The sequence below is a fragment of the Drosophila navojoa genome, chromosome 2, assembly GCF_054131105.1.
Source record: "Drosophila navojoa isolate 15081-1374.11 chromosome 2, UAZ_NAV_1.0, whole genome shotgun sequence".
Classification (NCBI taxonomy): domain Eukaryota; kingdom Metazoa; phylum Arthropoda; class Insecta; order Diptera; family Drosophilidae; genus Drosophila; species Drosophila navojoa.
In genome coordinates this window covers 6697765-6720187 of record NC_142890.1, presented here as the reverse complement: position 1 = coordinate 6720187, position 22423 = coordinate 6697765, and the positions used below count along the sequence as shown (strand labels likewise).

The 22423-nt window shown below is 43.1% G+C and overlaps 6 protein-coding genes across 8 annotated transcripts; 2 read left to right on the top strand and 4 right to left on the bottom strand.

Moving 5' to 3' along the window:
• Window positions 1–258: 258 nt before the first annotated feature.
• On the bottom strand, window positions 259–2061 carry grass (Gram-positive Specific Serine protease). Its single transcript, XM_030387384.2, has 6 exons — window positions 1736–2061; window positions 1490–1662; window positions 1201–1414; window positions 1093–1141; window positions 838–1031; window positions 259–778 (listed from the first exon to the last, which is right to left on the bottom strand). The coding sequence occupies exons 1-6, from the start codon at window positions 1809–1811 to the stop codon at window positions 354–356; spliced, it is 1131 nt and encodes a 376-aa protein (XP_030243244.1). The 5' UTR covers window positions 1812–2061; the 3' UTR covers window positions 259–353.
• Window positions 2062–3159: 1098 nt separating this feature from the next.
• Window positions 3160–9604, bottom strand: Men-b (NADP-dependent malic enzyme b, mitochondrial). 3 transcript variants are annotated; one of them, XR_016196250.1, is made up of 8 exons: window positions 9324–9604; window positions 6382–6571; window positions 5259–6308; window positions 5048–5200; window positions 4684–4978; window positions 4491–4619; window positions 4141–4414; window positions 3160–3623 (listed from the first exon to the last, which is right to left on the bottom strand). XR_016196250.1 is itself a non-coding variant. In XM_030387393.2 (7 exons), the coding sequence occupies exons 1-7, from the start codon at window positions 9338–9340 to the stop codon at window positions 3604–3606; spliced, it is 1890 nt and encodes a 629-aa protein (XP_030243253.1). In that variant the 5' UTR covers window positions 9341–9604; the 3' UTR covers window positions 3160–3603. The 3 variants fall into 3 exon arrangements, 2 of the variants coding, with proteins under 2 accessions (XP_030243253.1, XP_030243254.1); XM_030387393.2 differs by lacking the exon at window positions 4141–4414 and having other exon boundaries at window positions 4455–4619; XM_030387394.2 differs by having other exon boundaries at window positions 3160–4414.
• A 178-nt stretch (window positions 9605–9782) lies between these two features.
• Sol1 (CUB domain-containing protein Sol1) lies at window positions 9783–21751 on the bottom strand. The gene is made up of 7 exons (XM_030387390.2): window positions 21597–21751; window positions 21368–21536; window positions 18866–19092; window positions 18235–18792; window positions 10466–10888; window positions 10201–10402; window positions 9783–10140 (listed from the first exon to the last, which is right to left on the bottom strand). The coding sequence occupies exons 1-7, from the start codon at window positions 21733–21735 to the stop codon at window positions 9807–9809; spliced, it is 2052 nt and encodes a 683-aa protein (XP_030243250.1). The 5' UTR covers window positions 21736–21751; the 3' UTR covers window positions 9783–9806.
• Window positions 10843–13652, top strand: DNAlig3 (DNA ligase 3). Its single transcript, XM_030387392.2, has 4 exons — window positions 10843–11287; window positions 11346–12144; window positions 12202–13383; window positions 13448–13652. Exons 1-4 carry the CDS (start codon window positions 10933–10935, stop codon window positions 13557–13559), a joined length of 2448 nt encoding a protein of 815 aa, XP_030243252.1. The 5' UTR covers window positions 10843–10932; the 3' UTR covers window positions 13560–13652.
• Window positions 14633–17859, top strand: LOC115563835 (fatty acyl-CoA reductase wat). The gene is made up of 5 exons (XM_030387395.2): window positions 14633–15152; window positions 16156–16268; window positions 16327–16837; window positions 16897–17635; window positions 17714–17859. The coding sequence occupies exons 1-5, from the start codon at window positions 15059–15061 to the stop codon at window positions 17799–17801; spliced, it is 1545 nt and encodes a 514-aa protein (XP_030243255.1). The 5' UTR covers window positions 14633–15058; the 3' UTR covers window positions 17802–17859.
• On the bottom strand, window positions 19279–21355 carry LOC108653379 (uncharacterized). Its single transcript, XM_030387396.2, has 4 exons — window positions 20742–21355; window positions 20452–20676; window positions 20138–20394; window positions 19279–20074 (listed from the first exon to the last, which is right to left on the bottom strand). The coding sequence occupies exons 1-4, from the start codon at window positions 20781–20783 to the stop codon at window positions 19903–19905; spliced, it is 696 nt and encodes a 231-aa protein (XP_030243256.1). The 5' UTR covers window positions 20784–21355; the 3' UTR covers window positions 19279–19902.
• Window positions 21752–22423: the final 672 nt, after the last annotated feature.

The following is a 22423-nucleotide window of genomic DNA, read 5'->3' as shown; positions in this document are numbered from 1 at the left end:
GTTTGAGTATTGAATATCATTTTCGAACTCAACAGTTGTTAAAGTTTTTTTCGAACTCAACAGTTTTTTCACTGAACGCTCGCTACGTGGCGTTTGCAGGTGCGCTCTGTTTGCTCAACAGTGGCGCAACAAGTTGTGCGTTTAAGACTATATCCATTAGATGGCGGCAGCTAATTTAGATTTTACTAGATGTCGCTTATGCTGGATTGCCGCGCAAATTCGAACTTTTCGAAATATGTATATTTATAAGCGATGAACTCTATAAATATTAATGAGCATTTATTCTTATGATAAGTCGGATTGGGAAACAAAAAGAATTGGAAAAGCTGTGCTGGTTGCTTATTCCAAATGTTTTACAGGCCATGTTTGGCCATGACATCGGTTATCCACTGCACATAGTCAGCCACATTCGTGTAGAGACCCGGCAGGCTGATCTGGCCGCAGGATGTCACGCCCATGCTCACGATGCCAAACTCAACCATGCGCACCTTGTACTCGTCCAGGTAGGGAGCGGGCGCCTGCAGCGGTCCACCCGAGTCGCCCTTGCACGAGTCCTGCAAGTCTCCGCCGCCCACACAGAGCTGTGTGTGGGGCACCTCACGGCGATAGGTCTGCGCGCAGACCGACCGGGACTGCATGGGCACCTTGGCCTGCAGCAACACATCCGACGAGGAGCCGTTCTCGGTGGTGCCCCAGCCAGTGACGAAGTAATCCGGCAGAGACTCGGCCTGCTGTTTCAGCTCGTTGCTTATGGGCAGACAGATGGGCTTAATGTGTTCTGCAAGAGTTGGGTTTGATTAGCAAACGCCGACAGCTCATGTCCAGCTCCTCACTCACTGTCAAAAATTACGCTTTCGTTCAGGCGCAGCAGGGCGATGTCATTGATGATCCGCTTTGAATCGTATTTATCGTGTATAATGAACTTCTCAATGCCCAAATCCTTGACGGGCGGCGCGCACTTCTCCCTCCGCCCCTGCTGTCGGCAATCTCTCTCAGTAGAGATGCGATGCTCGCCCAAGCGCACTTCATAGCTGCAAACGGGCGAATTGAGATTGAGAAAATTGTTTTGAGTGGAGGAAATTTGATACCCACAGATTATCCTCCAGTCCATGGACGCAGTGGGCTGCTGTCAAAATGTAGCCTACAAATTGATGAGAAATTATTTGAGAAGTCTTTCAACTATATACGATCTATGCTTACGGTTGGCAATGATTGTGCCACCACATAGAAAACGAGATTCGCCCAAGCTGTGGTATCGCAGCAAGGCCATCCAGGGCCTAGAGGAGAGCTTCACCTCGTAGCCATTGGCCACGCGCTGATTGAGAATGTTGCCGCAGTTGAAGTCGGCGCTCCTAAATAGCTCCATGACCTTGGAGTTGTGCTGGATCTGCGGCGTAGGACAGCAAAAGTGGCGCTAAAAATAGGATCAAAGATGAGATTAAGCTATATATATATATATATATCTGTCTCTATGTAGACTTGTACGCACCACTCCATCGATCTCGCCACAGGATGCCTTCTGCAAATAGCTGGCATACTCCGGGGCCACACGCTGCCCGCTCTGCTGGGCAGCCAAGAGGCGCTGCTCGATATCCGAGCAGGAGGAGAACGGCATGCACTGGCCCCGCTCCCCGTTCGGGGTGTCACAGTCATCCGCATAGGCTATGTAAGCGTCAATGTGCACAAGCAATTAATATGTAAAACAAAAACGGGTCGTGCGAAGTTTTCTTCTCACCTGCTCGAGCGGAACGGGCGCCCATCAAGCAGACAACCACAACAACGACTTCGAAGAGCAACCAACGGCGCAGCATCTCAGTAGAATGCTATCAACACTAGGCGGAAGAAGCAGCGACCCGATAACCAGCCAAACGAACGCTCCAACTGCTACTGTGCGCAGCGCGCTCCGAGCACTCGTTTTATAAGGCGACACTGGCTCGAAGTGAGCTCAGCCCGCTTCCAAGCTCAGCTCAATGCGCTCAATCAAGAATCCAGAATGGAGAGTGGAGAACGAGGAATGGAGAGTCAAGAACTGAGCACAACTGTGGTTTTTCCCCTCAAGTGGCAGCGCGGGTCGCTGTCCATATCAAACTTTTTAGGTTCCTCTCAATTATTTTCATATATATAAATATATTCACATATATACATATATTTAAGAATATAAATATCTATGTATTTATTAAGAATCTTCTCATTTGCTGATTATTCAAGAGTCTATCGGACTTTGTTTACACATTCGCACTCTACTATAAATATGATTAATTTCTTTGGGTCTATTCGGCTGGTAGTTACCCTGCTAGCAGTTTTCATTTGCTTTCTGGAAACATTTAAATAGTTTGAGGTTTATGTAAAATTGTTGTTGAACTATTTTCGATCCGATCAGATTCAGCTCACAAAAGAAGCATGTATATTCCTCTGATTGACACCAACTTATAGAAAGAACGCGGAAATACCCTCTAAATATGACCAATATATACAGGGTAATAAAATATATTTAAGTATTCAAGCTTATGCTTGGCCTCATCTCAAACAACGCTCTGAGCATTCATATGGCTATGGCTCATCGGTTTTCAGAGAGAGAGAGAAAGAGTGAGAGAGGGAGAGAAAGAGCGCGAGAGCATCTGGAAGGTTAAAACTAATAAGCTTGCTTTTATTTTTTTTGCAACTACGAAGGAATCAAAAATTTACATTTAATCGTAATCAATAAACCAGATTCAATATTTAAAAACTACTACTATAAAATTATAACTTTAATGAAAATACAAATAAAATTCGATGATGTTTACTCTTCGATTCTTTCGTAGTTGCACTTATTTGTTTAATAAAGCGAAAACTTGTTCGTTGAATAAAAATACCCAAAACCTTAAGAAAGCCCTATCAAAATACATGTCAGCCAACAACAAACCCTAGTGGAATATATCACTTTTCCGGGAAATTCCGCTTAGCGTTAGCATTTTCCCTGAATTGACAAACATAAATCATTTATGGAATGATGGGAAATTGAGCTAGCGATAAGTCGACTAAAAGCATTTCAACTAATTGTTCGTCTCGAATTAAGCAATCAATTTATCGACGGGGAATACAAAAAGCTCTTATGAAAATTAAAATAATAGTTGGTAATTTACTGTGATTTCTTATCAATATAAATTGAAACATTGCAAATTTAATTTCTGTAGTTGTGTATTTTTATTGTTAATCGCACATCTGCGGGTCAATTGTACAATTGCTTGTGGATGATTCCAGCATGTTTAAACATATTTATAGTTTGTATAACTAAAACTGATTTATCCTTTTTTTTTTCTTTGTAAACGATAAATTATAACAAGTCTATTTAATAATAAATATCAGACATGGATAAAAGAAGATAATTATTTATATAGGCATATATAAATATGTATATAATTTTTATCTCATATGCATACACATATACGCTATATATGTATATTAAATAAAAACTTTTAACTTATATTGTTAACTTTTAGTTTGAGAGTTAATGCTTTAGCTCAACGGCAGCTGTTTAACTTTCGTTAAGGGATGGGCAGAATCTCACCGTTCTGCTGTCTAATTTTGCCAATGGTTCTATGCGGTCGGTGTGGGTTGGGTAATTTATAAGATTTCTTCGCTTTCTATATTTCAACGAAAGGGAAATAGCAATAGATCAATATCAATCAATGTTGCACTTTTCATATTAAATTGATAAAGCAGAGATTTTCGTAACGCGCTTCGTGCCGCTTTTGTAAGTAAAAGTACATTAAAAAGCAAAAAAGAGAGAGTTAAAAGAGAGATTTAAAAATGGTAAGAGTTAAACCATAATAAAGCCAAAAGGAACATTAATATCCAGCAAGCCAAGTAAACTTAGTTTCAGACGTAAGATAGGCAAGTTAATAATGACAAAGCAGTTAGTAAATTAAGTAGGATCGCATTCGTCGCAGCATACAAATTAACATAATTATTTACACAAATAAAACATTCTTTCAACTCATTTATCATAATCTACGATTTAGAACATATCGAGAATACACAGAAGTCTTTGTCGCACATGTCGCTTGGCTAACTACTACAGCTCGTATCTATGACTAACTAATATGAGTAGTTAAATAACAATGTTCAGGTTTGCTTCTTGCTTTTGCTTGTTTTAGTCACCAATGGAGAGCTGTAGAGCTCTATAGCCGTACGCCGGCAGTTCTTGAATTTAGTGATTGAATCAATAATATGTCGATAGTGTGAGCCATTGCAGAAAGTTTGCTTGATTAGTGTTTGGTGCTGTTGGTGGTCGCTTAGAAGTAGTAGTAGTAGTGGTAGTGGTAGTAGTTCGAAGAGTGGGTTAGAATGCAATACAGAAGTGCCATCAAACGATGAGCCAATAGAACTGAACGATTTTCTTATTTAATAGCGGCAATTAGCGGACTCTCTGCGCCTAAAAGGGGAATAGAAAGAAAAAAAGAAATGTTAATCACTTTTTTTTCCATAGAGTTTTGTGGGCACTAATTCACGAGTCTTGATGTATGGCATGCGCGGCCAGGTCCAGGTCACAGGCATCGAGCTCTCATAGTTGAAGTTGTACAGTTGATCCTCCAGCCACTTGCGCTTGTCCTGCGGCTCTGGGTATGTGGATGCCAATCCTAATCAAATTGTAATCAAATCAAAATTATGCCACAGAAGCAAACAGGTGAATGCAAGACATACCCTTGTCATAAGCACACTTGGTCACACCAATGGCAATATTCATGGATACATCACGGATGCTCGACAGTGGTGGGTACAATGAGCCACGCTCGATATCAGAGGGTTCTACAAAGTTGGCCAGCTCCTGGGCAGCAATAAGGAACATATCATCGGGTATGTGATGGGTGCCAGTGCAGATGACGCCCAGACCCACGCCAGGGAAAATGTAAGCATTGTTACCCTGGCCGGGATAATAGGTCTTGTTGCCCACTGTCACCGGTGGGAAGGGCGAGCCCGATGAGAAGATTACGCGAGCCTAGCAAAAGAAAATAAAGTGAGATACATAAAACTGAGAGCAAGACATATATAGAGCACAAAGACTCACATCCGTATTCTGATAAGCCTCTTCGGCCGTGCATTCCGCCTTGCTGGTTGGATTTGACAGCGCAAAAATGATGGGCCTTTCGTTATTCTCGCCCATGGTGCGCAGAATCTTGGGCGTAAACAGACCGGCACAGGCCGAAGCACCAATTAGCACCTGTGCAATAAAAATGCGAATCAGTGAGATTTATATGCAATACAAATACAAGGCTTACACTTGGTTTAATGGTCGACACAATTTGCTCGAGATCAGCCATGGGTTCAATGTCCTTGGCATAGTTGACTTTGTGACCGTCCAAGCTGCCCACCTTGCGCGTTTTGGTCAACAGGCCATCAATATCAACCATGAAAATTCTGCTGTAGGCCTCATCGATGGGCACGCCCTCGGCAACCATGCCCTTCACGACGAGATCGGCAATGCCGATGGCAGCCTCGCCGGCGCCAGCGAATAGGAAAGTGTAGTCCTTCAAGGACTTGCCCGTGATACGCTTGGATGCGTACAATCCAGCCACAGCGACAGCGGCTGTTCCCTGTATGTCATCGTTAAAGGTGCAGTAGTTGTTGCGGTACTTGTCTAAGAATCTAAATGCATTATGATTGCCAAAGTCCTCGAATTGGATCAGGGTATTCTGGCCATATCGCTTCACAACTGCCTCCATGAACTCGTCAATAAAATCATCGTATTCCCGTCCCACGACTCGCTTCTGTCGCAGGCCCACGTACAGCGGATCCTCCAACAGGTCGATATTGTTGGTGCCAACGTCCACCACAATGGGCAGGCACTGATGCGGCTTAATGCCCGCCAGTGCCGTGTACAGGGCCAGTTTGCCAACTGGAATGCCCATGCCGCAGGCGCCCAGATCTCCCAGACCCAGAATACGTTCGCCGTCAGTTACGCAGATGGCACGCACATTCGGCTCGGGCCAGTTCTTCATCACATCAAAGATGTGACCGCGATCATTGAATGTGACGAAGAGGCCATGCGGACGTCGATAGATCAGGCCAAAACGCTGGCACGCCAGGCCAACTGTGGGCGTGTAGACAATTGGCATCAGATCCTCAATGTTTTCCGACAAGAAGCGGAAGAACAGACGCTCATTGCGATCGTGCAGATCGCTCAGATACAGATACTTATTCAGCGGCTCTGTATAGCGATTCACTGCAATCTTGCACAGCTGCAGCTGTTCCTCCTGGGTCTTGAAACGCGCCGGCTGCAGTCCATGAATACCCAGCACCTGACGCTCCTCCAGTGTGAAGGCCAAGCCCTGTCGAGGGGGTGCAAAAGCCACGTAAGTCTATCTGCCTCACAGTCGGAGGTCCAATTGCACTGGCACTTACCTTATTCAAACGAGGATCGCGTATGTGATCGATGCCGCGCACCTGCGAGGGGCAAATGATGTCGCCGACAACCTCATGATAGCCGCGGGCATCGCTCAGCGCCAGCGCCGATAATGCTGGCAATGTTGTTGGAGCGCTTACTGCTGCGGCAGTTCCATTGCGACACAGCCTACCGAGATTTCCGCACAAGCTGCAACAAAAACAAAAACAATATTTATCACTGCGATGCAACGTCACGAAAAATTCAAGTTCAAGGTTGGCGTCAGCTGTTTTAGATAATGCTTAGAATCGAGCTAGAGGAGTGCTCAGCCAATTGCGACAATCTATTATCATTGCTCTATCAACAGAACTCTGAATGAGTTTGATTTCGACGCACAACAACAATACAAAATACCCGGCAAGAACCTTAGTACCATAAAAAACCATGAATGTATTCTCTTTTCTTACTGAAAAAAACACTTCAGTATCTAAATATTATCATATCAATGGACTTAATGAATACAAAGTATATTGTATATTATATAAATCTTATAGAAGTAAGATAACAAATTAAAGTATTGTTTGTGTTATGAAGTGTTTTTGTCAGCCACAGGGTATCTTAAAGTCAAGCACACTTGAACTATGCCCAATCTAGTTTGCCATTTATCAGAGTGGTGCAAAAACTAAGCCGCATTGTTTACGATCGCACGATAAGATTCCGAATGATAGCATATGACGAGGGTAGCAAATATGTTGGCCGTTTGCATTCTGGGAGATTTAGCATAATTGGCGCTAATTGCGTACACCTTGTGACTAAGTTCATTCATTGATGGGTATGCCCATCAGTGGGATTACGGCTGCCGCAGTAGCTAGAAGCAAACCCGTTAATGACGCGCCTACAGTTCCACGCGCTCGTGACGTGTTGGCCCGAAGTGCGGTCTAAGTACTACACTCACCGCTTATTAACAGACGGGTGTAAGGGGCTGGCATGGAAGTGGGAAGTGGGCATGGTCTGGTATCATTATCATCATTCGACATTTTGTTTCTATATGCTCAGCCAAACGCCCAGCAGCTCACATGAGCACCAAGTGCTTTTTATTCGCACTCATACAATATACTTTATATGTATGTATGTATATCCACATATGTTATATCTAATCACTCATACAATTGTAAGTGCATGTCGTAAACATTTCCGTATTTGAAACGAGGTTCATACGGCACGCAAATTATCTCAAAATCGTTTCATATTACGATATGACCAAATAGCATGAGCTAATGTGACTTACCTATGATATCATTCATTGTCTTAGACCTAGCATAGTATATGTTTGGTATATTATATTCTATCTATAGCATATCTTTTTATTTCTATTCTATTCTATTTATATTTATTTATGCTTATTGTAATTAATTTCATTTACCACTAAAAAAAAAAAAAAAATAAAAAAAAAATTACTTTAAATATAATTAAATTTGCATATTTTATAATTCCTAATATTAAATTTAAAATAAAAGTTTTTTTCTTCGTAGGAAATTTAATGAACAATTGAAAACTAAATATGGGAAAAATCACAAACAATTACAAAAAAAAAAAAAAACAAAAAAAAACAAAAAAAGCATTTTTAAAATCTATATCTATTGTGCAATTTTATGATGGTCAAATGTCTCGTATAAACGTAGTATATATTTACGCGCAATACTGACATATACCGATATGATATCATAAATAAAATGTTTGTGTAAACAGCTTATTTCATGTTTGGCTGTGTGTGTGCGTGTATGCATGAAATGCCAAATTTACTGCTCATGGGCCAAGCAACACTCATCCACACATACACAAGCAGAAAGATAAGTACAAACATACATATGTACATATGTATTTTCGCTAGAAAGCCACAAAGTTCTGCGTGAAGGCAGTAATCAAATGGAAGTCAATGTACTCTAATATGTTTGGCCATAAAAACTATGCGCAAAAGAGAAAGAAGCGAAACAGCAGACAGAGAGAGACAGCCGATGAGAGGCTGCGTAACAAAGACAACAACTTTTGAACTTGGCAGCGAAAAGAGGTGAAATGATGAACAGCAAGCAAAAAACAAAATAATGCTACTTTTCTTCTTTTCATTTATGTATATGGCTGTATACAGAAATGCGTCGTTCTCAAAATGTTTATAAATTTAGAATTTGGCAATAGAAGCGTGGAAAATATATGCGCGCATGTACATATATGTGTATTTATGTATGTATAGCTGTGTCCATGTCCATGAACGTGAAGGTGGCCAATACAGAGGCAAGAACAAATGCGTTGGTGTAAGGTAAAGCACACACGCACACACACACACATTCATATGTTGATTGTTTGTCTATTGATTTTCAGCTGTTTTGTTTCGTATGTGTGTGCGTCTGTCTGTGAAATAGCCGCTTTTATATTTATTTTCATTTATATTATGTTTTATCTACTTTTTTGCAATTTGAGGTGTAAGCTCTTACGCAACAAGGAAAATAATAGAGGGCAGTTGCAGCTCGACAGCTGTTGCAGAAAACTGGCGAAAACTAGAAAAGTTGGGTCAATGTCAGAAACATGTGCGATTCCTAGCCTGCCCTCACCAATACCAACAGGGTTGTGCCTGCGATAGTTTGTCTGCGCCTGTGTATGTGTGAGGGTGTGTGTGTGTATTGGCAGTACCATTGAAAACGAAAGCTGCGCAATGCACACAGATTGCTGAGCTGAGGGTGCAGAGGAGGAGGGCCTTGGCGCACGCTCGTCTGCCACGGCAACGACTAGGTCACTGAGAAGAACAGCTGGGACGCGGGCCGAGTGACTGACAATTGAAATTGCATAACGTTTCGTCAATTTGCAAATTTACCAAAAATAGCTGCAAGCATTTCCAATTTCTTTGGCAATTCGATGCCAATGCCCACCTGGTTTCTTGATATGAACAGTTTTCGTTGACGTAGCTTACCTGGGCCGTGAGAACATTTTGCGTTTCGGCTTCTAAAATTTTGTGTGTTTCTTGAATTGCTTTTTATTGTTAACTTTTGTAAAATTTATTGAAGCTTTCTTTTCTGTTTTGACACTTATCACTAGGTAATAATACTTTTTGTTACGCTCAGCTTTTAATTTACATTTGAAACACACGACAATTACGAGCCAGCCACCCTTAATGAGGCCCAACAAACAAAACTGAATATTCAACGCGGCGCGGGCAAAAACTACCTCGCGAAGCTGTCGGCGAATAATGAACGAATGCCAAAGACGACAAAACGAACCAAACAGAGCGCAGTGGAAACTTGCGCGGCAGTGATTAAAAAGAGTGCTGGTAAATTCGTGCAGATGCACAGTGCTGCCACATTTATTTGATTGACTATCGATGACTATCGTTATTATTTTATCAATTTTAAACGAAGTGAAACACAAAAGCTTCCATATGCTCACTACTTTAATTTCAATTTCTATATTGCGTAAGTGAGATTACAATAGTTAAGGGTATGCTTATAAAGTTCGGTATAAGTTGCACTCCGTCTGACACGTAGCTTTGCATGGACACAGTACTGTCCCCCAAATCTGGATTCATTTTTAAATCAATCGATTCAAATGTATAGAGAGCGCGAAAGCCATTGGCAACAAATCGGTCATTCGAGTAAAAGGATACACGAAAGAATCGTCCATCTGAACGTACTTCAAAGTCGGGTAGTTTGCCACAATACTTGCTGAACTTTCGGTCTGTACTCATAAAATTTGAAAATTCCACATAATCGCTGGCCGTTTGATGGTCACATCTAAAAAATTAGAAATACTAATAAATAATTTGAAATTACTATAACTTCGAGCATATGTACGTGCTAATGCCTTCGACGTCAAAATATGTGAAACGTAAAACAACACGCTCATCAGCTCCATAGAAATAGTAATTGCATACAACATTCTCCAGATAATAGCCAGGAAAGTTTGGTGAATGAAACAGACCACTAATCCTGTCGCGGCTGTTGTAAACAAATGTACACTCGTCTCCTTGTTGCACGCCTGATAAAATGCCATAGTCTAAAGACAACAAAATTGTTTAACATTTTTGAATACGTGTCACTTGCATCGTGCAAGTCTTACTTGTAAGAAACCGATATTCCGCTCGAAATCCATAATACTGCACTTTGTTTGTCATTTTTGGCGGATATTTGCCCACGAATTGCAGTTGCAGCTGCTGACTGTTGGACATCAGCGGTTTGGGTAAGAAAGCGCCACAAAGTAGTTCTTGCGTCTCATATTTACCCCGCACTTCTGTCAGCACATGCAATGCGTCCTCGTCTCGGCAGCGGCTGGAATTTTCGTGTTCAGTGGGTATGTTAAAGTCGTGAAACTTGATTTGAATCACTTCGGGTTTTTGCGCTTTAAATTCGTAACGGCATTGCACGACCTTAGCAGAGTCGCTATTCTTACTTATCGGAACACCGATAAGCGAACTCAGCAGCTGATTTGATTCGAAGATGCCGGACTTGTTGACGCGCGAGTCGTAGAGCAGCTTGCAATGCTCTGGAAGTAGAATATAAAAAGTAATAATAAAAGTGATATAATATATGCTGAAGTTGTTAACCAACAACTGTCGTATAGCGAACATTCCTCGAATTTGGAGAAGGACCATGGGCAGCAAGCAGTTAGAGAATGAAGACAACAAGCTGGACACATTTCGACGCGTTTGTGATGAAATAGCAGCTGAATCGAGCTACCTACGCAAGGTTGAGAAACTGGAGCACTTTTTTAAGAAAGGAAGCAGCGGAACCGGATTTGAGGGCGATCTGTTGCAGTGGGTGCAGTTTCTCATACCAGACTCCACACAACGTGTCTATAATTTACAAAACAAGGCATTGCTCAAGTTGTTCGCACGCATCTTCCATGTCGACCAGCAAGAAATGCATCTGGACTTGGAACAAGGTAATCAGCATTAGGCGCCTGAATTGAGACGATTCTTAGATGGCCATATCTCTTGCAGATGGAGACATTTCCGAAATCCTGCGCAAACACTTCGCTACCTCCAGCAAACTGAAGCCACAAACACAAAGCAAACTCTACTTACATGAGGTAGAAAAGATGCTCTGCCAGCTGGAACAGCGGACAAAGGAGGATGAGCAAACGGAAGTTTTGCAAAAGTTGTGCAAGCAGGCTACAGATTTAGATTTGCGAACGTTCATCAGGCTGATCAAGCAGGATCTGCGCATTAATGCACGGGCCAGGCATATTCTGGATGCATTTGGTCCACAGGCCTATCCAGCGTATCAGAGTTCTCGGGACCTCGCAGCTATTATACAGAATTTCGCCGGCAACAAAGGCACATCTCTCAAAACTCCTATAAAGGCGACAGCAAAGAAAGCGAAGAAGGAAACTAGCGCTATTCAGGTAATGACGCCCATTTCACCCATGCTGGCCAATGCCTGCAAGTCTGTGGAGGAAGCCTTTAAAAAGAATCCCGGTGGCCTATATAGCGAGATCAAATATGATGGCGAAAGAGTACAAATTCACAAAAAGGGCACCGAATTCAAGTTTTTCAGTAGAAATCTGAAGCCAGTGATGGATCACAAAATCAAGGACCTAAAGGATTATATACCACGCGCCTTTCCAGGTGCCGGTGATATGATACTTGATTCAGAAATCATTCTGGTGGACACAGAAACGGGTGCGTTGCTTCCCTTTGGCACGTTGGGTGCGCACAAGAAACATACCTACGCCAATGCCTCGATTTGCCTCTTTGTCTTTGACTGCTTGCTCTATGATGGTGATGATCTGACCCAGCTGTAAGTATAAAGCGAACGGTATTGCATTATAGAGCTAATTTTAGTTTGATGTCTTAGCGCATTTTGCAAACGTCGCGAGATTCTGGAGAAAAACATTCAACCTATCAAGTCCCATGTGCAACTGTCCGAATCGGAGTTCTTGAAGACCAAAAACGAGTTGGCACTGATGACCGCTAAAGTGCTTCAAGCCAATCTGGAGGGTGTTGTGCTCAAGAGTCCCAGCAGTACGTATCAGCCGGGCAAACGTAACTGGCTCAAAGTAAAGAAGGATTATCTCTTTGGTGGCAAAATGGCAGACACAGCCGATTTGGTTGTGCTGGGAGCTTGGTATGGCTCCGGCAAGAAGGGCGGGGTGCTCAGCATCTTTCTAATGGGTTGCTATGATACACGCGACCGTCTCTGGAAAACGGTCACCAAAGTGCACTCTGGCCTCGATGATGCCACCAATGATGAGATCCACGAAACACTGATGAAGCTCACAGAACGCGCCGATGCGAATAAAATTCCTAATTGGCTACATTGCAAAAAAGCACTAATACCCGATGTGCTAGCCAAGACGCCGGAGAAAATGCCAGTGTGGGAAATTACAGGCGCGGAGTTCACACAATCGGAAGCGCACACTGCAGGGGGCATCTCCATTCGGTTTCCGCGCATCACGCGCCTGCGCAGCGACAAATGTGCCAAGGAAGCCAATGATCTGGCCCATCTGGAACAGCTGTATGCCGCATCTAAAAATAACGTGAACGTGGACTTGCTGCTAGCCAATTGTAATGCGGATAATGATGATGACGCCCACGCCAATGGACTAAAGCTGGAAAAGACGCCCCAAAAACGAAAGGATGCCAAGGAAGCGGCAAGCAGTAGCAAAAAAGGCAAGAGATCCAAGAGCGGCGGCTCTGATGATGAGCAAGCAACACCATCAAAGGGTCCACGAAAAATGGCCAAGATGGAACCGTCCACAGCGGCATCTAAAGGAAATCTGATGGATTTCTTCAAACCAAAGAAAACAACAGCCGCTGTAAAAGAAGAAAATAAGACACCCGAAGATGTCAAAGCAGAAGTTAAGGGCGAGGATAGTAATTTATTTAGAGGCCAGGTTGCATACTTTGCAGCGGATGCGGCACAATCTGAACACAAGGATGCATTTGTACGAAATGGTGGCATCTTGACTGAAAATTCAAAGAATGCTACTTTAGTATTCCATAATACAACCAAAAATGTGGATTTAGCGGAGCTGAGGTACGAATAATGAATGCTATTTACTTAACTACTCTATAAAATCCATACAATTCGTATTTTACAGACCCCTTTACCGTCGCAGCTGCCGTCATCTCAACGTGAAATGGCTTGAGGAATCTCTAGAGGCCAAGAAACTGCAGCCTTATCCGCTCTATGCGTTGGTATTAAAGGCATAGCATTGCTTTTGTGTTATTGTTGGAATCTTTTCGAACTGTAAATTTATGTATATTTAAATTATAAGAATAAGACGCAATATTTATTATACTCAACTATATTGAAAATTTTTAGATGCCATTAAGTAAACCAACAACAAAACATTTAGCAAGCCCAATTCAACTAGAACTGTTTACTTCACCTACGTCAGCGCAGAGGCACATACATATAAGTGGAAAGGTATTTGTGTGTAAATACTTTCGTAGTGCTACTTATTTTTTGCAATGCGAGATTGGTTAAAAAGGGAACTTCAAATAAAAACAATTTCTTTTCAAATATAATTTGCACAAATTATATCAGTTTTATCACAAAAACAAGTAAGATAGCTCTAGTCGGGTGCTCCACTTAACACCAAATGATTTGAGCTCTCCAACCAACATATATATTCTCGTCGAGACATTCGACGTCACTGCTAGAGAGCCATATAGCAAATATAAACTGAAGTCGCAGCTGGGAATTCTCAGAATGCCGACTGCCTAATGAAGAGCTTTGAATGTATGTGTGCACACGTGTAGGAGCACTTTTTTCGCTGCTGCCAAACTTTTTTTTTTATAATTCTCTTTAACAGATTTAAATGGAACGTTTAGTATATAATCTACATATTTAATTAAATATTTGACATAATTAAATAATGGCTTTATTTGCAACTGACCTTCGAAAGGAATTTAATTGTTGTATAAAATTTACATAAATCTAAAATTTTATATTAGGAGGCAGTCGCTAGAAAAGTGTAGAAGACATGCTCTGAAACCTGACTTTTGACAGTGTTTTTAATAAACAAATATAATGAGCAATAAAAAGATAAAAATTATTGGGGATGCGTACTCGAAATTCGCCTTCTTCACAGGAAACTACAAAACAAATCATCTTAGCCTTTATCAAGAGTATATCGATAAGCATTATGCCCTGATATTCCATTTTTAGTGGATTCAGATATAATTAATGCATCACATTAGGATATAAAGATAACTATTTAAGCTAGGGCATATTTATTCAGTAGGTATTATTGAATTTATCACTCGGTAAACTGGATAGCCCTTTGAGCTACTTAATGGAACGAGTCTACAACGTTTTTTACTTATCTAAGCTGCCAGTTCAGCCAGTTATCAATGGATTGCATGTGCTGCGTTAAATTTTAAATGCGGAAATTTCGTATTCGCCAATTGTCAACTACTTGCGATGCGGGCTTTTAGCTACTTCAAAGTCTGAGTTCTCGGCTGCCAAGAGACTGGCCGCAAGTGTATTTAAATAATACGTGATTCCTTCGATTATATCATATAGCACTTCCAATCCGACTGGTTTATTATAAAACCATTCTACAGTGCAGTTTCGCTTTTGGTATAAATATCGTAAGCCCGTTCTGAGCTGCTCCCATTCAAGCGGCAGCCGCGACTGCATTGACTTCCTTTCGCATTATATTCAACTCGGCTTTTCTTCGGTATTTGTGTTGTGCTTTTAAAAGATGGATAGTGAATACGAAATGACATCCGAAATTCAAAACTTTTATCGAAATAAAACAGTTTTCATTACTGGCGGCAGTGGATTTTTGGGAAAAGGTATACGAAATTGATTGTGGAAAATTTGTGAATAAATGATTTGTGATTAGTAATCGGGAAACATATTAAAAATTAAAATTGCAAAATGGAAAAAATGAAAAAAAAAAAAAAAATGTTCAAGAAAAACGTGAAAAAGTGATATTCTTGATTTACAAAAATTATATTGAACATATTTGTGAGCAGCTCTCCATTCTCTATAAAAAAAATAAACCAATCAAACTAAAATTAATTCGCCTCTTTGTGCCTACGAAAAAAGCCATACATATTCCTAACTTCAATATTATTGATATTGGGCTGTAAAACAATTTAAGTACCTAAACTTTGTACTCATTCAATTTTTTTCTAATGGCTTAACAAAATCCATTGATAAATGAGAACAAAAATTAGTGAAGAGCACTTTGTCTTACATAACTATTAACAAAGATTTCTATCAATAACGAAACTGAATTATAGCTATACATTATCTAATGCATCAAAACAAAAGTTCTAGTGCTGGAAACCAGTTTCTAATGAGGAAATAAACAAATCTAATCGTGTCTTAATTAATTGTTCATATACATGTGTTACTGTTAATATTTGGAGTATAAGTATAAGTAGTGCCTCTCATACCATTTTCGTTTCTTGCCTATTTCGGAGATGCCATAACTATAGCGTGAGCCCATTGACCGATTGGAATACTAATTAAATATTGCTTCTGTGAAAATGTGTGTAATCAGTATGTAGAATCGATAATGATTTTTTTCTCTATGAGTGCGAGCCAGGAAATATCATAGACAGTGTTGGTACATATATTCTTTAAATTTGATATACATATGTACATATTCGAGTGTATTCGATACCTTATCTCAGTACCATAACAAAGTTACGCCGTTAATCGTAATTATTAAATATTTGTATAATCTTTAAACAAGAGTTATGGAATTAAATCTCCTAAGAAACATTTATGCTAATAAAGTTGAAGCTAAGATAGAGTTTTGATTGCTATTCGTGGTTTCCCTTACAGTGGTAATTGAAAAGCTGCTGCGAGCGACAGATGTCAAACGCATCTATGTGCTAATCAGAGCCAAGAAGGGGGAGGGTATACTGCAGCGGCTGGAAAAATGGAAGGACGAAAGCGTAAGTAAGTCACAGGACCAACCAGACAAGCGATTCCGATTGGCATCATTCGTATTAGGTTTTTACCTTGCTGCTCAAATCGAAGCCCAGTTGCTGGGCGCGCATAGTGCCCATTGCCGGAGACTGTGAGCAGGCGGACTTGGGTCTGAGCGAGGCGGACCGTCAGCTGCTGATGGAGGAGGTGCAGGTGGTGGTGCACAGCGCGGCAACGGTGCGCTTTATGGAGCCACTGCACGTGGCCTTGGACATCAACACGCGCACCACGCGCCTCATGCTACAGCTGGCCAAGCAGATGAAACGCTTGGAGACATATGTTCATATATCTACGGCATTCTCAAACTGTGTCATTAAGCGCATTGGCGAAGACTACTATCCGGAGCACTTGACCTGCAGCGTAGACACAGTTCTGGCGCTGAGAGAGCGGCTCAGCGATGAGCTGATCGACAGCATGGCGCCAGTTCTGTTGGGCAAGTTTCCCAATACATACACCTACACAAAGGCCCTGGCCGAGCAGCTGGTCCAGACGGAAGGGGCTGGTCTGCCCATATGCATCCTTCGGCCGGGCGTTAGTAAGTGGAATGTTCATCAAATGATCTTAGGTTAAATACATATCATGTCATATGCTCAGTTATTTGCAGTTACAAGGAGCCCATCTCTGGCTGGGTTGACAATCTCTATGGTCCGATTTCCATATTCCTCGGCACGGCAATCGGAGTTTTGAGAATTATCTGTCTCAACCTCCAGACACACGCCCACTTGGTCCCTGTGGACTACTGCTCCAACTTGATCTTGGCCTGCGCTTGGCAGACAGCCAAAGACAATGCCGCACGCCTCAAGGAACCAATTGAAGCAGCTGCCCCGACTACTGAGCAGTGCCCGCCGACCGTCTACAACTACGTGCCTAGCGATCGCAACATGCTCACCTGGGGTGGCATCAAATCGAAAGCCGAAAGCCTTGGCCATGTCTACCCGCTGAGCAGAATGATATGGCTGCCCTTTTTGCACGCCACGACCGTGCCCTGGCTGTTCAAGTTGGCCGCCTTCTTCTACCACATTCTGCCCGGCTACTGCATTGACGTGGTGCTGCGCCTGAGAGGCCGTAGCCCTCGCATGATTAAGCTCTACGAGAAGATACATAAGAATGTGGAGACTCTGTCCCCGTTCACAAACTCCAACTGGTACTTCGAGTCGAACAATACTCAGGAGCTGTGGCAACGACTCTCCCCAGAAGACCAACAGCTCTTTCACTTCGACATGAACAGCATGGACTGGGATAATTATATGCGTATAGCTACGGCCGGAATGCGCATCTTTATTGCCAAGGAGGAGCCTGAGTCACTGGAGCGCGGCAAACAGAAATTGAAACGGTAAAGCTAACTGAAATTCTAATTTATTCGAATTTATACTCAATACTCAAACTTCTAATTTCCTCTTCTATCACGCAGATTTTATATACTCCATCGGGCGCTGCAGCTCATCGTTTGCAGTGGAGCTGCTGCCATTTTGTGGTCGCTGCTTAAATTTGTATTCTAGATTTTAGGTTTTTGTACATGTGTAGAACTAGTTCAATAAATAGTTGGCTTAATATGCACTCACTGCCTCTAGTCACTCCAGCGCAGGATAACTTGGGCGACGTCTGCCAAATGGCGGCCATCAAATAAAGAGCTGTCAGCAGCGCCGAGTGCACCATTTGAACTTATCGACAGCTTGAAGCAGACTGAGCCTTGAAGTAGCTCGGCGACTGGCACCCACCCACCCGTGCAAGTCAATTGGCCACATCCGCTTCCCACGGCCAGACCGACAGGCGGAAGCTGGCAGCATTTTGCGGCAATGGCGCGGCCGGAGGAAGAAGTTTGCCGCCATTTGCTTGCGGTTGGCGATTAGCATAATTCGATTGAGTCCTTGTGGCATGAGTCAGAGTCGGGATAACTACAATCTATGGCTAATTTATGGGGCGCCAACTTACGATTTCTATGTCCGGGCCGCGCATCCTTCCCCGCCTCCTCGTCGCCCTCCACTTGAACACTGTTCGACTTGGCGGGCGTCTGCTTTATCGCTATGCTGGCTGCCTCCAGGATTGGCGGCACAGCCAGCGCCTGCTGCTCATTGGGCACAAACTTGTATTTACCACGAAAGCCTTTGGCGGTGCGATTCGAGCTGGCATTGAACTCCAGCAGCAGATCGGGTCCGCTGCTCAGTATGCGGCGCGTGGGGCACGGAGCGCAGAGCACATCTATGACGGCATTCATGTGCGCCGACTCCGCATCAAAGATGGTCAGTGCGTCCAGTTGACAGCCGCCGCTGACCACTGGCGGCAGCTGCAGCTCCTCGAAGAGCAGCTCCACACGGCTATCCGGGCGGCCAATGAACTTGTACGCGCACTTGATGTGCGCCGGATAGTTGGCCGGAAAGCGCGGCGAGTGAAAGTAGCCCTCGCCCAGATTCCCCTCGATTCCGGTGCTGGCAAAGAAATAGAAATCGCAGAAGCTGTGCGGCACCAGTCGACCGTTCGTCTTGAAGAGCTCTGCGCTCAGGCGTGGAACGAGCGAGGTGAACATAAATTCGTAAATTTATTAATCGATTTCACATTTGCTCACCTTGCTTGAGGAATCGATAGCTTGCCGTCAGATTCAGGGTCCAGTCGCTCAGCCTTGTGGGCGGCTGCTGAAAGCTGAGTCTCAGTCCCAGCAGCCTTCCGCCGCTGTATATGGGCGTGGCATTGCGAGCCGTCGCACTGTGCTGGCACCAAGTGTACGACGCCAGCGTTGAGTTCTCGATGACGGGCTCCCTCAGATACGGAAAGACCTCGACGGTGTCCAAGCAGCTGTCACAAAAATTGCATATCAAGAATTGCCCCACAGCGCTAATCATATGGCAGAATTTGTGCCACACAAATGGCCGGAATCAAATGATGTTGAAAATTTATTGGCCGCTTGGCCGGTTCGTTGGTCAAGCCTAAAAATAGGCAAGCGACCAGCGAGCTGCCATTAAATAAAATGTTGCACTGCCATTCGCTTGGTTCTACATCATTTATTTTGATAAAAAGTCTAACAAAAGTTGGCGTTAAGGTGAACGCAGAAGCCGCATGACAAATGCTACAACAACAAGTATGTTCGAGTTCTTAAAACACTATGGGGAGTGAATAGTAACAACGGTAGGAGATGAATTAAAATAAGAGTGGGACATTTCACTAATTTAAAACAAAACAAAAAGTTCAAATAAAATAAAAATAACACAAAATATAATAAATATAATGTTTCTAAATAATGTTTAATGATTTAAGGGCTAGCTGAGCATTTTAGGCAAAAAGAATAAAAGTTGAAAAAGTTGTTTTCTTACTATTAAAAGCATACCATATTAAAACCATATATTAATAGATATGAACAGAAAATGTTTAATAATCAAAAAATCAAAAAAAAAAAAATACCGACTACTACAACAAATTATATTCTAATATGTATTAGTTTATTAGGATTACAAAATTGTTAGCTACTACAGCATCTACGCAAGAAAAAAACTTTTGACAATAAAATTGAGAAAACTATGCTATAGAAACTTGATGAAATTTAGGAAAATTCTTGAGTTTGTTGATTTTATCCGACTGTTGACAGTTCCAGCATGTTCCCTCCACGCTTTACTTATTCTTGCGTTTACGCATTCCCCCAAGCATGCGACAGAAAGCGGGATAATCAATCATGGGCGGCTCCTCGAGGGTTTTGGGCTTGGCCATGGGTGCATGGCTGAGCGCCTCCTTTGCCTCGCTGATGGTCATTTTATCTCCGTAGTTGGTTAGCTCCTCGTAGATTCTATTGGATGGGAAAGTGTTTTAGTTAGGCCCACGACATGGACATTTGCAGCACTGCACCCACTTTCTCTCATCGATCATGCCCGTGCCGTGATCGTCCCATTTGCTCCAGGCCTCCAGCAGAACCTCTTCCGGATCCAGCTCTATGGTGCGGCGGCACATCAGCTGGACGAACGCCTCATAGTCCAAGGGCTCCTGAGCCTCCGACATCATTTGCTCCAGCAGCTGCTCGTTGGGCTCATTGCCGAGGGCCGTGTACGTGAATCGCAAATCATCTTTCGATATCAGCCCGTCACAGTCCGTGTCGAAGAGCGTGAACACCTTTTGAAAAGCGTCCGATCAGGCATATTTGGAGCTTGCCAGCCAACCAACACTTACTTCCTTCAATTCCGCCAGCTTGGCAATGTCCAAATCCTGCGGCGACACATGATCATCGGCTGTCAGCTCCTCGGGCAGTGTGTAATGGCCAGTGCTCTCTGGCAGCTTGAGCCTGGGATTGAATATCTCGTTGATGACGGCCATTGCCTCCGAGTCAGTTGCCAGCTGCGGCGGTGGCTGTGGCGTCTGCGATGCTTTGCGCGCTGAGCTGGCCCGGCGACGTCGCTGGCCAGAGATGAGGGTACATGGATACTAGAAATCATGGCGTACACTACATTATATTCACTCACGCGTTCCAGATCCTCCAGTGAAACAGCCGGATCCATAGACATTTTGAACTGCGCGATTCACAAACTTTTCACAAACGATTTACAAGCGAATTACACGCGATTTGCGAGCGTTTTGCCAGCGATTTTCACTATTTTTACACCAATAAATCTGGTCGCCACGACAGCGGCCAACGTTGTGTCCAACGCTCTGCCCAAGCTCCACTGAAATTTGTGGCGCCGGTGCTGAGCAATTTTATTGACAAATCGATTTCGAAATTTGTTTAATAATTTCTTCCTCTTGCTTTTTATTTTCATGGGTTATTTTAATGCAGCTAAAATAGCTGCAAATTTCATAAAAATTGACACAAATTTGCGAACATTTATATAAATAACCAGGCGTGCCGAGCACGGCTCCACGGACCCCCCAGCCATGGTGGCCTTCAGAAGGTATTTTAATTACATTGCATTCGCATATTTCCTCGATGGTCGACGCATCGTGATGGCTGTCGCACAGCTGCCTATATGGCTGACAGATCCAGATCTCTGATCGATTTGGATACGGCATGCCACGGCTACAGTGGGTGGCAGCCGACGGACGACAGCGACTGTACGGCTGGCTTACTACGGCCGGAAGCATTGCTACTCACCCGGGTCGCAGCTGCAGCTGCTGCAGCTGAAAGGCCACCAGCTCGTCGGCCATGCCGCCAATGAAGATCATCAGGCAGTTGTTTTTGGCGCCCAGCGCATGGCTGGCATTAATGCTAACGTTGCCCCATTGTGTGGCGTTCCGCTCGTTGGCGTGCAGGCAGCTGCAATCTGTGCATGGACACTCATCAATAATGCATTCGAATGCAGCCCTACGTCGATGCGACTTACCCAGCCACAGCTGCGCCTGCTTATTGCCAGCAACCCGTTGACCATTGACCACCGAAATCAGTGCCAACACCAAAGTTAACCAAGCGGCCGCCATCTCCAGCGGCCAAAACGAGACTGCTATGTGCCGAGTGCCGAGCATCGCGATAATAACCTGTCAGTGGCTCAGCGTCCTGCGGCAGCTTGTGTGAGCTTTAAAAATAGCCAGGCGCCACCCCAGCTGCACAGCTTCCCAGCTGCCCCCTAGCCCCTGGCCCCGCTGGCCAGTTAACCTGCCTTTTTTCGTATCATTAAATTTAAGTTGAGGTTTTTATGAAGCTGCCCCACCCACAGCTGCAGGTGGCGCGAGAGCCAACCGTTAGTTTCTGCCACAGCCCACGCCTGTGGCACTTCCAGCCGAGTTTGGTAAGCTATTTATAAGTGGATTTGATTTTTCTGTGATTGGCAGTTATCTGCCAACTCACAACTGATTTTCAAATGAGTTCTAAGCCATTTTAGAATTTAGCTTAACTCAATTTAGTTTGATGTGGCATATCAAACGATAAAATTAAATTCTATGATAATAGACTTCATCTATCTATATATCTATATCTATATCTATATCTATATCTATATCTATATCTATATCTATATCTATATCTATATCTAGATCTATAGCTATATCTATAGCGATATCTTATCTATAGCGAGATCTTATCGAGATCTATATCTATATCGATAGCTAATAGCTAATATCTATAGCTATATCGAGATCTTATCTAGATCGATATCTATATCTAATATATCGAGAAGCGATATCTATAATATATATATATCTATATCTATATCTA